We start from the raw sequence: 15756 nt of genomic DNA, 5'->3' as shown, positions 1-15756 counted from the left end.
AACCTCAGGGACACACAATATACTCATGTAACAAATCTGCACATGGACTTCCTGTTTCTAAAAATCAACAAAGACTGTGTGAGACCTGCCCAGTGGCCAGCTGGCTGTATATCTTCTCCACCAATGAGGCTGCATTACTTCATCCTCCTCTCCCTGGGAGGGGCAGCAGGGGTGGGGCCGTTAATGGCCACAGTGGCTGACTCACCTCGTGGCGAGAGGAACCTCTCTCATCTGACTTCTTTCCCAGCTTTGGTCAGATGACTCCACGTTGAATCTGGCATTTATTTCCTGAGGCAGGAACCTAGATCTAGTTTGCCTCAAGTCAGGATAGGCCCTTTATCCAGGGGCTAACCAGAAATCGCAGGGCACAGTGAACCACTCAGCTCGGGCTGGCTGTGGCCGGTGAGTGACTGCATGGCCTGAGCAGGCCACCTCCTCCTGGGCTGATGACTCAGCCTCACGTGTCGAGTCGGGCACCGGGAGACTCATACAGAATTGACCCTGTAATTTTCTTCCACATTCCTCTTCTCCAAAAGGAAAAATGAACATACAACGCTTTGTTACAAATTTTAATTCCTGGTTTTCTATAACCAAGACTCATGCCTCGCTTTTCTCCAAGACAGACATAAGTAGAACATTGCTACAGACGCTCATGGTGTGTACGCCCAAGCAAGTCTTAATCAGACCAGAGGGGGTCCTCTCCACATTTATACGTGACAGCCACGTTCACGTTAGCCCAATAACTAGGACCATTGAAAAGATACAATATTTTGGCTGGGCGCAGTGGATCACTTGAGGTCAGGAGTTCAAGACCAGCCCAGCCAACATGGTGAAACCGCGTCTCTACTAAAAAATACAAAGATTAGCCATGAGTGGTGGCGCGTACCTGTAATCCCAATTTCTTGGGAAGCTAAGGCAGGAGAATTGCTTGAACCTGGGAGGCGGAGGTACCAGTGAGCCAAGATGGCACTGCCGCACCACTCCAGCCTGGGTGACAGAGCAAGACTCCGTCTCCAAAAAAAAAAAGAAAAGATACAATTTTCACTTCATCTCTTCCTGCCATTGCTTACCTCCTGAGGAAGCCAGAATTGGTGGTAAAAGGCCAAAAGAGAAGATGGCAGGAAAAGGCAGAATGTGAAGCAAATCATTAGAACAAGCACGGGTGTGTCTCATCAGTAAACTTATTGAGCAATTACTATGTGCAGGGAACTGAGGAAACAAAAGGGTTAAGACACAACCCTTACCCTCTATACTTACTCTCTGATTAAGGAGCGAGATGCAGAAGAAGGCAAATCTAATATAAAGTGGGAGTTAATGCTGGTCAAGTGATACATACAGTGGAAATCACCATAGAAGCTGGGAAGCCAGGGTAGAGCTTCAGCCTGTCTGTGGTGGCAGGTGCCCAGGCTGGACAGGGAAGGGGCTGCAGTATACCTGTACGGGCACCAAATGCCAGGATCAGCCAGGATACAGGAATGGGTTCCTTCCCATCTGTCTGTTTTGCTCCTTCCTGATCTATTCTGAACTCACAGAAAATAGCCATAGGTCTAGCGGGGAAAGTTATATATCTAATTTTGATTTTTTTTTTTTTGAGACGGAGTCTTGCTCTGTTGCCCAGGCTGGAGTGCAATGGCACGATCTTGGCTCATTGTAACTTCCACCTCCCGGGTTCAGGCGATTCTCCTGCCTCGCCTCCTGAGTAGCTGGGATTACAGGCATGCACCACCACCCCCAGCTAATTTTTATATTTTTAGTAGAGACGGGGTTTCACCATGTTGACCGGGTTGGTCTCGAACTCCTGACCTCAAGTGATCTGCCCTCAAGTGATCTGCCCACCCTGGCCTCCCAAAGTGCTGGGATTACAGGCGTGAGCCACCATGCCCAGCTAGTTTTGAATTGTTTAAGGCCACCCAAACATTTACCTTGTGAAGTTATAGGATTTGGAATAAATGTTACAGGAGTAATTCTGCTTTCTCATCCTGTTCTGCACCTGGAATGTCACGTAAGTCTAAACGGAGAAAAGGACCCGAAGGTAAAGGAACAGGTAGAACAGGAAGTGCGAGCATAAGAATTCAAACCCAGGGAGCTGGCACAATGAGTGCCCCGTACCCAGGACAATGGAGGCCACTTGTGCCTGCTTGAAGCCTCAGGCAAGCCATCCGCATTTCCATGGCACAGGGGTGCAGTCGGTGAGCTGCGTTAGTCCTTTGCTGGGCTGTTTCTGTTAGTGGATCCTCTGAGGCTGGTGCTGTGCCTGAGATCATTAAGTAAGATGCGCTGAAACTTTGTCAAACAAAAGTGCTTAGGGCACAGCCTGAGGCTCTGTCTGCTTTTCAAGGAATTGCCCATCAGTCTCTGCCAGGCGTGGGTGCTCATCACTGACACCTGTGTCTCTTCACAAGGGGCTGTTGTAGCAGGAGGAATGAGGTTTTTTTTTGTTGTTTTGTTTTGTTTTGTTTTGGAGACAGAGTCTTACCCTGTCACCCCGGCTGGAGTGCAGTGGCTTGATCTTGACTCACTGCAACCTCTGCCTCCTGGGTTCAAGTGATTCTCCTGCCTCAGCCTCCTGAGTAGCTGGGACTACAGGTACCTGACACCACACCCGGCTAATTTTTTGTATTTTTTTTATTTTATGTATTTATTTGAGATGGAGTTTTGCTCTTGTCACCCAGGCTGGAATGTAGTGGCATGACCTCTTCTCACTATAACCTCTGCCCACTGGGTTCAAGCGATTCTCCTGCCTCATCCTCCCGAGTAGCTGGGATTACAGGTACCCACGACCATGCCCAGCTAATTTTTGTATGTGTAGTAGAGACGGGGTTTCACCATGTTGGCCAGACTGGTCGCAAACTCCTGACCTCGAGTGACGTCCCTACGTCAGCCTCCGAAAGTGCTGAGATTACAGCCATAAGCCACCGTGCCCTGCCTGAAAGATTAGTTTTTATTTTATTTATTTTTTATTATTTTCTTTTTTGAGATGGAGTCTCGCTCTGTCGCCCAGGCTGGAGTGCAGTTTGCAATCTTGGCTCACTGCAACCTCCACCACCCCCCGCCCGGGTTCAAGCGATCCTCCCGCCTCAGTCTCCTGAGTAGCTGGGATTACAGGCATGCATCACCACGCCTGGCTATTTCTTTTTGTATTTTTAATAGAGACGGAGTTTCACCATGTTGGCCAGGCTGGTCTCGAACTCCTGACCTCAAGTGATCCGCCCACATCAGCCTCCCAAAGTGCTAGGATTACAGGCACGATCCACCACACCTGGCCTGAGGGATGAGTTTTTAAATGATTTCCATAGCTGTCATTAGGTTCTGTCAGCCACTGGAACACACTCCTTTGTTCTTTTCCTCCTGCTTGGAAAACGCCAAGGCTGTTGCCAAGGTAGTATCTTCAGCAAAGGAAGGAGGCAGCTGAGTCGGGAGCCCGAAGTACAGAAAGAAGCCACAGCTCATCACGCCTGATGAAGGGAATTCAGAGCAGATTCCTAATTTTCAAAAATTCCATGCTTTGGCTCTTCATAATGGAAAAATGCAGAATTATAAGTTTAAACTCAAATGGGAGAAACAACTGTGAATTAATATTTTGTGAAAAACAAAACAGTAAACAATACAATCTACATACTGCATGACATTTTGTGTGTGAAGATGCACATAGAAGAGAATATTGGCCGGGCGCAGTGGCTCACACCTGTAATCCCAGCACTTTGGGAAGTCAAGGTGGCAGGATCACTTGAGCTCGGTTCAAGACCAGCGTGGGCAACATGGTGAAACATCGTCTCTATCCTTTTTTTAGAATAAAATTTAATTTAAAAGAATATTGGGGCCAGGCGTGGTGGCTCATGCCTATAATCCTAACACTTTGGGAGGCCAAGGTGGAGGTATTACTTCAGCGCAGAAGTTTAAGACCAGCCTGAGTAACATAGCAAGACCCCATTTCTACAAAAAAAATATAAAAAATTAGCCGGGCGCGGTGGCTCACGCCTGTAATCCCAGCACTTTGGGAGGCTGAGGCGGGTGGATCACGAGGTCAGGAGATCGAGACCACGGTGAAACCCCGTCTCTACTAAAAAAATACAAAAAAATTAGCCGGGCGTGGTGGCGGGCGCCTGTAGTCCCAGCTACTCGGAGAGGCTGAGGCGGGAGAATGGCGTGAACCCGGGAGGCGGAGCTTGCAGTGAGCCGAGATTGCGCCACTGCACTCCAGCCTGGGTGACAGAGCAAGACTCCGTCAAAAAAAAAAAAAAAAAAAAAAATATAAAAAATTAGCAGGGCGTGGTGGTTCACACCTATAGTCCTAGCTATTCAGGAGACCAAGATGGGAGGATCACTTGAGCTTGGGAGGTCAAGGCTGCAGTGAGCTATGATCATACCATTGTACTCTGGCCTGAGCAACAGAGCAAGACTGTCTCAAAACCAATAGTGGAATATTGGAAGGAAATATATCAAAATATTAGCTGTGGGTAATTAAAGTAGGGAAGTTTTTTCTTTTCTTTTTCTTTTTTCTTTTTTTTTTTTTTTAGATGGAGTCTCGCTCTGTCGCCCAGGCTGGAGTGCAGTGGCACGATCTCGGCTCACTGCAACCTCTGCCTCCCGGGTTCACGCCATTCTGCCTCAGCCTCCCGAGTAGCTGGGACTACAGGCACCCGCCACCACGCCCGGCTAATTTTTTGTATTTTTAGTAGAGACGGGGTTTCACCGTGTTAACCAGGATGGTGTCCATCTCCTGACCTCGTGATCCACCCGCCTCGGCCTCCCAAAGTGCTGGGATTACAGGCGTGAGCCGCCGCGCCCGGCCAGGAAGTTTTTTCTTGATTGTCTATCAGTGAACATGCATTATGGCTTTTTTTTTTTCCCACTTTTTATTTTTTTGAGACGGACTCTCGCTGTGTCACCCAGGCTGGAGTTCAGTGGCGTGATCTCGGCTCACTGCAACTTCCGCCTCTGGGGTTCAAAAGCGATTCTCCTGCCTCAGCCTCCCAAGTAGCTGGGATTACCAGCGTGTGCCACCACACCCGGCTAATTTTTTGTGTTTTAGTAGAGAGGGGGTTTCATCACATTGGCCAGGCTGGTCTGGAACTCCTGGCCTCGAGATCCACCCGCCTCAGCTTCCCAAAGTGCTGGGATTACAGGAGTGAGCCACCGTGCCTGGCCACCCATTATGTTAAACTCAGAATAGACAGTGCACAGGATTGTTACAATGAAATCCCAGTGCCCCTGCGCCGGGTGGAGGAGTTGGGCAGGAGGAGGACTTGTCCCTCTCCCTGAGCTTGGTGATCCCCATCTTTCCGCAGGAAAGGCCGAGGGGGATGGCAAGATGCACATCACCCTCTGTGACTTCATCGTGCCCTGGGACACCCTGAGCACCACCCAGAAGAAGAGCCTGAACCACAGGTACCAGATGGGCTGCGAGTGCAAGGTAAGCAGGTCCCGCGTCTGCTGGAGCATTGCCTCCTCCCACCGTCTCCAGATGGACAGCAGGGGTTTTGATCCTTGGCTTTCCAGGGCCTGTTAATCCCCGGCTCCTGATTTAAGACCAGGCTCTGGGAAGGTAGAGTCATCCCAAGAGTAAGGCTGTCTGGCTGGGGACAGAGCCCCTGGTCCCTGGAGAGCCCTGAGGCACACCTCTGTCAAGGGATGTCTGGAGGCCGGGCGCTGCAGGTCACTTGAGGTCGGGAGTTGGAAATCAGCCTCACCAACATGGCGAAACCCTGCCTCTACAAAAATACAAAAATTAGCCGGGTGAGGTGGCGCACGCCTGTGATCCCAGCAACTTGGGAGGATGAGGCTTAAGAATTGCTTGAATGTGGGAGGTGGAGGTTGCAGTGAGTTGAGATCATACCACTGCACCCCAGCCTGGGTTGACAGAGTGAGACTCTGTCCCCCAAAAAAAGAGGGGGATGTCTGGAAGGCTAGGAGATTTGAGAGTAAGAGCATGAATTCAGCTCTGTTACCTGTAGCTTCCAGAAAAAGGAGCTGTATGGGGAGAGAGAATATGGTCCCATGGATAATTTTCTACAAATGTGCAAGTGCAAACGCTTGTGTGGCTTATGAGAAGGCACTGCAGGCCTTACGCTTTTCCCAACATTCCCGACATTTTCACACCTGGGTCGGTGTCTACGTGGGGTCTGTGTGTTGAGAACACCTGAACACCTGCTCCTCTTACAATGAGCCCGGAGGCTGTGCCAGGCACAGCTGGAGCAGCGCAGCGCTTAGATGTGGCTGTGGAAGGTGAGATCGCCGCCTCCAGGGCTCCCAGGCTGGCTCTTACCCTGTGGGCTCCTAGCACCCTATCCCACCCTCCCCGCAGGAAGCATTGCCGAGTGCTGGGCACCTCCCACCCTGGGTCACTCCCAGTGAGTCTGGGACCAGGACACTCTGGCGAGGCTGTGGGGATTGGCCTTCCCTGGGGAGCTGCCTGGGGCTGCCCTCCCTCCTGACGGCCGCCAGCCCCTTCTCGGCATGTTCAAAACAGGAGCTCCGAACTCATAGTCTCCAGCCACACGTATGTTAAGTGAGACTCCTCTGTGGCATGAAATCAAAAGCAAGTTCTTCCTTTTCCTTTCCATGGTGGTGAAGGCGGTCATCCTCTTGTAGCCCAGGGTTCCTTGGCCAAGTTGCTAGTTGCCGATGACCTCAGGGCTCAGCTTGCGCAATTCCCAGCCTTTTCACTGGGCTGGAATCTGTCTCCAGGAAACCCAGGCCCTTTTATTATTGTTGCTGTGTCCCCCAGAGGGGAGGGCCAAGCTGAGGCCATTCTCTCCTGCTCAGGAAGGTAGAAGATGGCCCAAAGGGAAGCACACCTGCAGTAGGAGGGGGGGCAGTGGTGGGCGGGGCACAGCTTCCCTGCAGGTAAGACTCCCTCACGGGCCAGCCCCTGCAGGAGTTGTGGGTCTCGGGAGAGGCTGCCATCCCTGCACACCGCAGGTAGGCACATCGCCAGGTTCTGGACATGCCCTCGGAGCAGCCTCCGCCCACCCCTTCCTGGGTCCCTGACTCCGTCCGCCTCTGTGTGCCCCTCCCCAGATCACACGCTGCCCCATGATCCCGTGCTACATCTCCTCCCCGGACGAGTGCCTCTGGATGGACTGGGTCACAGAGAAGAACATCAACGGGCACCAGGCCAAGTTCTTCGCCTGCATCAAGAGAAGCGACGGCTCCTGTGCGTGGTACCGCGGCGCGGCGCCCCCCAAGCAGGAGTTTCTCGACATCGAGGACCCATAAGCAGGCCTACAACACCCCTGTGGCCAACTGCAAAAAAAGCCTCCAAGGGTTTCGACTGGTCCAGCTCTGACATCCCTTCCTGGAAACAGCATGAATAAAACACTCATCCCATGGGTCCAAATTAATACGATTCTGCTCCCCCCTTCTCCTCTTAGACATGGTTGTGGGTCTGAAGGGAGACGTGGGTCCAAGGTCCTCATCCCATCCACCCTCTGCCAGGCACTATGTGTCTGGGGCTTCGATCCTTGGGTGCAGGCAGGGCTGGGACACACAGCTTCCCTCCCAGTCCCTGCCTTGGCACCGTCACAGATGCCGAGCAGGCAGCACTTAGGGATCTCCCAGCTGGGTTAAGGCAGGGCCTGGAAATGTGCATTTTGCAGAAACTTTTGAGGGTCATTGCAAGACTGTGTAGCAGGCCTACCAGGTCCCTTTCATCTTGAGAGGGGCATGGCCCTTGGTTTCTGCAGCTTCCACGCCTCTGGCCCTAGTGTAGCACTCCCTGCCCCTGGCAAGTGCCCCCATCGCCCCAGTGCCCACCATGAGCTCCCAGCACCTGACTCCCCCCACATCCAGGGGCAGCCTGGAACCAGTGGCTTGTTCTTGAAGGGGCCCCATCAATCCTATTAATCCTCAGAATTGCAGTGGGAACCTCCCTCTGAGCCTTGTAGAAATGGGAGCGAGAAACCCCAGCTGAGCTGCGTTCCAGCCTCAGCTGAGTCTTTTTAGTCTCCTGCATCCCCCGCCCACCTGCTCCCCAGCTTGCAGGGGGAATCGGTGAGGTCCTGTCCTGAGGCTGCTGTCTGGGGCCGGTGGCTGCCCTCAAGGTCCCTTCCTGAGCTGCTGCGGTTGCCATTGCTTCTTGCCTGTTCTGGCATCAGGCACCTGGATTGAGTTGCACGGCTTTGCTTTATCCAGGCTTGTGTGCAGGGCCTGGCTGGGCTCCCCATCTGCACATCCTGAGGACAGAAAAAGCTGGGTCTTGCTGAGCCCTCCCAGGCTTAGTGTTCCCTCCCTCAAAGACTGACAGCCATCGTTCTGCATGGGGCTTTCTGCACGTGACGCCAGCTAAGCGTAGTAAGAAGTCCAGCCTAGGAAGGGAAGGATTTTGGAGGTAGGTGGCTTTGGTGACACACTCACTTCTTTCTGAGCCTCCAGGACACTTTGGCCTGTTTTAAGAGACATCTTATTTTTCTAAAGATGAATTCTCAGATGATAGGTGAACCTGAGTTGCAGATATACCAACTTCTGCTTGTATTTCTTAAATGACAAAGATTGCCTAGCTAAGAAACTTCCTAGGGAACTAGGGAACCTATGTATTCCCTCAACGTGGTTTCCCGAAGACAGTGATGTGGGGGTTAGGATAGGAAGAAGTTTCTCGGTAATGATGAGGAGAATCTCTTGTTTCCTCCCACCTGTGTTGTAAAATAAACTGACGATATACAGGCACATTATGTAAACATACACACGCAATGAAACCGAAGCTTGGCGGCCTGGGACTGGTCCTGCAAAATGCTTCCAAAGCCACCTTAGCCTGTTCTATTCAGCGGCAACCCCAAAGCACCTGTTAAGACTCCTGACCCCCGAGTGGCCTGCAGCCCCCATGCCCACCGGGACCTGGTCAGCACAGATCTTGATGACTTCCCTTTCTAGGGCAGAATGGGAGGGTATCCAGGAATCGGCCCCTGCCCCACGGGCGTTTTCATGCTGTACAGTGATCTAAAGTTGGTAAGATGTCATAATGGACCAGTCCATGTGATTTCAGTATATACAACTCCACCAGACCCCTCCAACCCATATAACACCCCACCCCCGTTCGCTTCCTGTATGGTGATATCATATGTAACATTTACTCCTGTTTCTGCTGATTGTTTTTTTAATGTTTTGGTTTGTTTTTGACATCAGCTGTAATCATTCCTGTGCTGTGTTTTTTATTACCCTTGGTAGGTGTTAGACTTGCACTTTTTTAAAATAAGGTTTCTGCATCGTGGAAGCATTTGACCCAGAGTGGAACGCGTGGCCTATGCAGGTGGATTCCTTCAGGTCTTTCCTTGGTTCTTTGCTTTCATTCGTCTCCCGTCTTTGGTTCTCCAGTTCAAATTATTACAAAGTAAAGGATCTTTGAGTAGGTTCGGTCTGAAAGGTGTGGCCTTTATATTCGATCCACACACATTGGTCTTTTAACCACGCTGAGCAGAAAACAAAACAGGTTAAGAAGAGCTGGGTGGCAGCTGAGAGAGGAAGCCGCTCAAATACCTTCACAGTAAATAATGGCAATATATATATAGTTTAAGAAGTCTCTCCATTTGGCATCGTTTAATTTATATGTTATGTTCTAAGCACAGCTCTCTTCTCCTATTTTCATCCTGCAAGCAACTCAAAATATTTAAAATAAAGTTTACATTGTAGTTATTTTCAAATCTTTGCTTGATAAGTATTAAGAAATATTGGACTTGCTGCCGTAATTTAAAGCTCTGTTGATTTTGTTTTCGTTTGGATTTTTGGGGGAGGGGAGCACTGTGTTTATGCTGGAATATGAAGTCTGAGACCTTCCGGTGCTGGAAACACACAAGAGTTGTTGAAAGTTGACAAGCAGACTGCGCATGTCTCTGATGCTTTGTATCATTCTTGAGCAATCGCTCGGTCCGTGGACAATAAACAGTATTATCAAAGAGAACATGGGCTCTCTCCGTGTGGCTGTATCCGATGTTCAGAACGGCCACTTCCTAGCTCAGCCTCTGCAAGGAGCCTCTCCCGTCCGGCGGGAGGGGGCGCCCTGTGTCCTCCAGAGAAACAAGGCCAGTGAGCTCTGAGTCAAATGTGGGATGCAGACCAGGTGCGGTGGCTCACTTCTGACATCCCAGCATTTTGGGAGGCCGAGGCGGGTAGATCGTTTGTGCCGAGGAGTTCGAGACTAGCCTGGCCAACTTCGCAAAACCCCGTCTCTACAAAAAATAGGCGTGGTAGCATGTGCCTGTGGTCCCAGCTACTCAAAAGGCTGAGATAGGAGGATCACTTGAGCCCCGGAGGCAGAGGATGCAGTGAGCTATAACTGTGCCACTGCATTCTAGCCTGGGCAACAGAGTGAGAAACTGTCTCAAAAAAAAAAAAAAAAGAAAAGTGCGACGTGGTGGCAGAGATGGGTAAAAGCAAATGTGGTTTCCTTAGGTGGATGAAGAGGCAGAAGCGTAGGAGAGGGTCCCCTTCATTCAGCACATGCCTCTGGCTTTTTATTACAGAGACACGCAGAGCCATGCACCTGTCTCACAGCTTCGACACTGAGGGCTTCATGGCCAGCTTTAGACCTACACTCAGCCTTCACCCACCCTTCACGAAATTATTTGGAAGAAAAAATTCCAGGCATGAAGCAGTCTCATTTATAAATATTCCAGTACACATATGTTTAACAAACAAAAACTACTTTTTTTTTTTTTTTTGAGACGGAGTCAGGCTGGAGTGCAATGGCACGATCTTGGCTCACTGCAACCTCCGCCTCCTGGGTTCAAGTGATTCTCTTGTCTCAACCTCCTGAGTAGCTGGGATTACAGGTGCCTGCCAAAACGCCCAGCTAATTTTTGTATTTTTAGTAGAGACAGGGTTTCACCATGTTGGTCAGGCTGGTGTCGAACTCCTCACCTTGTGATCTGCCCACCTCGGCCTCCCAAAGTGCTGGGATGACAGGCGTGAGCCACTGCGCCCAGCCAAAAAATAAAAACTACTTTTAAAACCTTTTTCCAGGCCAGGTACGGTGGCTCACACCTGTAGTCCAAGCACTTTGGGAGGCCAAGGTGGGCGGATTGCTTGAGCCCAGGAGTTCAAGACCAGCCTGGACAACATGGAGAAACCCCAACTCTACAAAAAATACAAAGATTAGCTGGGTGTGGTGGTGCATGCCTGTAGTCCCAGCTACTCAGGGGGCTGAGGTGGGAGGATCTCTTGAGCCCAGGAGGTGGAGGTTGCAGTGAGCTGAGATCGCACCACTGCACTCCAATCTGGGTGACAGAGTGAGATCCTGTCTCAACAACAACAAAAAATCCAAAATAGCTTTATCACACGTCAAAAACTTACTTAGAATTCATCAATGTTATCAAATATCCAGTCAGTGTTCTGACATCTCTGACTGTCTCATAGACGCTTTTGTGTGGTTTATGAGTTTGAATCAAGACCCAAATAAGATCCATCCATTGCAGTTGGTTGATCTGACTCCTAGGTCTCTCTCTCTCTTTTTTTAAATAACTATTTTTTTTCCTCCAAGGTCACTTTGAACAGTGAGTTTGAAGCTCCCCCTTCGTTCTTTCTCTCTTTTTTTTTTTTTTTTTTTGAGACAGAGTCTCGCGCCATTGCCCAGTCTGGAGTGCAGCGGTGTGATCTCAGCTCAGTGCAACCTCTGCCTTGAGAGTAGCTGAGATTACAGGTGTGCACCACCACACCCGGCAAATTCTTGTATTTTTAGTAGAGACGGGGTTTCACCGTGTTGGCTAGGCTGGTCTCAAACCCCTGGCCTCAAGTGATCTGCCTGTGTTGGCCTCCCATAAGCCACCGTGCTTGGCCTCCCGGGTCTCTCTTATTCTCCAGGTTGTTTCTCCCTTCCCCCACCCTGTCCTCGTGCTGAGAAAGGCGTTCCCATCATAATTCAAACTTCAATCAAAAGTCACATAATGCTTCGCCATATGGACTTTTTTTTTTTTTTTTTTTTAGATGGAGTCTTGCTCTGTCACCCAGGCTGGAGTGCAGTGGCGCGATCTTGGCTCACTGAAACCTCCACCTCCCGGGTTCACACCATTCTCCTGCCTCAGCCTCCCAAGTAGCTGGGACTACAGGCACCTGCCACCATGCTTGGCTAATTTTTTGTATTTTTAGTAGAGAGGAGGTTTCACCGTGTTAGCCAGGATGGTCTCGATCTCCTGACCTTGTGATCCACCCACCTCGGCCTCCCAAAGTGCTGGGATTACAGGCCTGAGCCACCGCGCCCAGCCATGGACATTCTTTAATGGTGTATTTGAACAGTTAGCTGCCCCCTGGCCCATGTGCACACTTTGTTATGCAGAATCTGTTATTCCAGGGGCAGCCAGAAGAATCGTGTTTCCTACTGTGTGCAGTTACTGCTCAAAAAGCAAGAACAAACTTACGACATCTGAAGTTTGCTCCAATGTCACATTAAATGTGATCCACTTAATATCTACTGCAGAAATATTTGGATTGTTTCTTCTGTGTGTCCAAATATGTAGGGAAAGTGGTTGAGTGGTATACTATAATAATAATATCAAAACTTTCCATTTCATACAAATGAACTTATGTGGCATTTGCAGCCCACATTTGGAGTTTTAGTAAGCAGCCCTCCAGGTGATTTATACCCTTTTCATATATTTATGCATTTAAGTCAAACTTGACTTAAACTCATTATGGAAAATTTAAAACATATACAAAAATGCAGAGAATGGTATCACCAACTCCATGTGTCTATAATCTGTTTTCAACAATTATCCACGTTTTGCTGATCTTTGAAAATGATTTAAGATCAGTTTGTAGGCCGGGCGCCATGGCTTACACCTGTAATCCCAGCACTCTGGGAGGGCGAGGCGGGAGGATCACCTGAGGTCAGGAGTTTGAGACCAGCCTGGCCAACATGGCGAAATCTCGTGTCTACTAAAAATACAAAAATTAGGCCGGGCACGGTGGCTCACACCTGTAATCCCAGCACTTTGGGAGGCCGAGGCAGGCAGATCACCTGAGGTCAGGCGTTCAAAACCACCCTGGCCGATGTGGTGAAACCCCGTCTCTACTAAAAATACAAAAATTAGCCAGGCACAATGGTGGGCGCCTGTAATCCCAGGTACTCGGGAGGCTGATGCAGAATCGCTTGAACCCGGGAGGCAGAGGTTGCAGTGAGCCGAGATCGTGCCATTGCGCTCCAGCCTGGGCGACAGGAGCGAGACTCCATCTCAAAAAACAAACAAAACAAAACAAAACAAAAAAATTAGCTGGGCGTGGTGGTGCACGCCTGTAGTCCCAGCTACTCAGGAGGCTGAGGCAGGAGAATCGCTTGAACCCAGGCAGCGGAGGTTGCGATGAGCCGAGATCGCACCACTGCACTCCAGCCTGGGCAACAGAGCAAGACTCTGTCTCAAAAAAAAAAAAAAAAAAAAAGGAAAAAGAAAAAATCAGTTCGTAGACTCACATATGGGGTAACGACATTGTTAGGGACACAACTAGACACCATTATTTCCTCTGTCTTGTTTACCCTGTGAAAGAAAAATGCATGGGGACAGGTGAGGTCAGCCTCAACCCATCAACCAAGATGTGTGCACCCATCATGGAAAAGCAGCAAGAGACCCTGCAAGATCCAATCTGAAGGGACGTGGGGCCTGGTGGTGGAGCTGGGGAGCCACCAGGACTGGTTAAAGAACTTTGGAGCTGGCCGGGTGCAGTGACTCACGCCTGTAATCCCAGCCACTCGGGAGGCCGAGCTGGGAGAATCACTTGAACCCCAGAGGTGGAGGTTGCAATGAGCCAAGATGGAGCCACTGTATTCCAGCCTGGGCGGCAGAGTGAGACTCGGTCTCAAAAAAATAAATAAAAATAAATAAAATACTTTGGAGCTGATGGGAGAATTTGAGCCTAGTTATAGGACGCATAGTAGCAGTATCTTTTCCCTCCTAATTTTTAATGGATATTTTTACCTGATCTAACTTTAAAAAATAATTAAACCCGCAGGGCGCGGTGGCTCACGCTTGTAATCCCAGCACTTTGGGAGGCCGAGGCGGGCGGATCACGAGGTCAGGAGATCGAGATCACGGTGAAACCCCATCTCTACTAAAAATACAAAAAAATTAGCCGGGCGTGGTGGCGGGCGCCTGTAGTCCCAGCTACTCGGAGAGGCTGAGACAGGAGAATGGCGTGAACCCGGGAGGCGGAGCTTGCAGTGAGCCGAGATTGCGCCACTGCACTCCAGCCTGGGTGACAGAGCGAGACTCCGTCTCAAAAAAAAAAAAAAAAAAAAAAAAAAAAAATTAAACCCAAACAGTGGAATTACAATATTTTGGTAGCATCAATTTTATGATAGGCAATTTGCTATGACCATAGATTTTTTTTTTTTTTTTTGAGACAGTTTCGCTTTATCACCCAGGCTGGAGTGCAGTGGCACAATCTTGGCTTACTGCAATCTCCACCTCCTGGGTTCAAGCGATTCTCATGCCTCAGCCTCCCAAGTAGCTGGACTACAGGCATGCCACCACACCCAGCTAAGTTTTGTATTTTTAGTAGACACGGGGTTTCACCATGTTGGCCAGGATGATCTCGATCTCTTGACCTCATGATCTGCCCTCTCAGCCTCCCAAAGTGCTGGGATTACAGGCATGAGCCACCGCATCTGGCCGCCTTCTAACCATTTTTAAGTGTACAATTCAGTTAATTACACTTACAATGTTTTTATGGCCATCACCACTATTTCCAAAACTTTTTCACCACCCCCCAGAAACTCTGTAACCAGTATGCAATAACCCCCGCCCTCCTCCTCCTAGCCCCTGGTAACCTCCAGTCTACTTTCTGTCTCTATGGATTTGCCTGTTCTAAATATTCCATCATCCTGCATGATTCCACCTATGTTATGTCCAGCTCACTTAGCACGTCTTCAAGGTCCATTGGTATTATAGCATGGATCCATGCTTCCTTCTTTTTCACGGCTAATATTCCATTGTATCTGTTACATTTTGTTTATCTATTCATCCATCAGTAGACACTTGGGTTGCTTCCGCCTTTTGGCTATTGTGAATAATGTGGCTATAAACATGGGTGTGCAAATATGTGTGTCCCTGCTTTTAATTGGTATATATATACACACACACACTTAGTATATGTATATAGATATCTATACACTGTAGATATATGTAGATATATATCTACTATAGATATGTAGAGCCATATATGTATATTCAACATTAACCTACATTAATTAATTCAACATTAATCTTTGAAGGAAAGGACATTAAGCTTGTTTCAAATTCAGCTTCTCTGATTCAGCATATATATATCTAAACTACTATATATTTATATATCTATATATACAGTATATATGTATGTACACAGTATTATGTATAATTATTGCAATACAGGCCAAGCGCAGTGGCTCACGCCTGGAATCCCAGCACTCTGGAGGGCCAAGGAGGGTGGATCACCTGAGGTCAGGGGTTTGAGACCAGCCTGGTCAACATGGTGAAACCTCATCTCTACTAAAAACACAAAAAATTAGCTGGGCGTGGTGGCGCAACACCTGTAATCTCAGCTACTCGGGAGGCTGAGGCAGAAGAATCCCTTGAACCCGGGAGACGGAGGTTGCAGTGAGCTGAGATGGCGCCACTGCACTCCAGACTGGGTGACAGAGCAAGACTCTGTCTCAAAAATAAATAATGAAATTACAATATAATTATACATAATAGTACACAAATAAAATTGTATTGCAATAATTAAGTCTGGGAGCATAATTATATAGATAGTATCTATATCTACATACATAGTATATATGTGTATATACTACATATATGT

The 15756-nt window shown here is 49.0% G+C and overlaps 1 protein-coding gene across 3 annotated transcripts in view; it reads left to right on the top strand.

Moving 5' to 3' along the window:
* TIMP2 (TIMP metallopeptidase inhibitor 2) overlaps positions 1-9892 on the top strand; it is a 73230-nt gene extending 63338 nt beyond the window's left edge. For all 3 annotated transcript variants that reach the window (XM_055243048.2, XM_063617378.1, XM_055243049.1), the window contains exons 4-5: positions 5289-5413; positions 7021-9892. In XM_055243048.2, coding sequence (XP_055099023.1) covers positions 5289-5413; positions 7021-7218 — 323 coding nt within the window. In that variant the 3' untranslated portion in view covers positions 7219-9892. The remainder of the gene's footprint in view (positions 1-5288; positions 5414-7020) is intronic.
* The last annotated feature ends 5864 nt before the right edge of the window (positions 9893-15756 follow it).

The sequence above is a fragment of the Symphalangus syndactylus genome, chromosome 14 (assembly GCF_028878055.3).
Source record: "Symphalangus syndactylus isolate Jambi chromosome 14, NHGRI_mSymSyn1-v2.1_pri, whole genome shotgun sequence".
In the NCBI taxonomy this organism is placed as follows: Eukaryota; Metazoa; Chordata; class Mammalia; order Primates; family Hylobatidae; genus Symphalangus; species Symphalangus syndactylus.
Note: the sequence above shows the minus strand (reverse complement) of the source record. Positions and strands in the feature narration are given on the sequence as shown.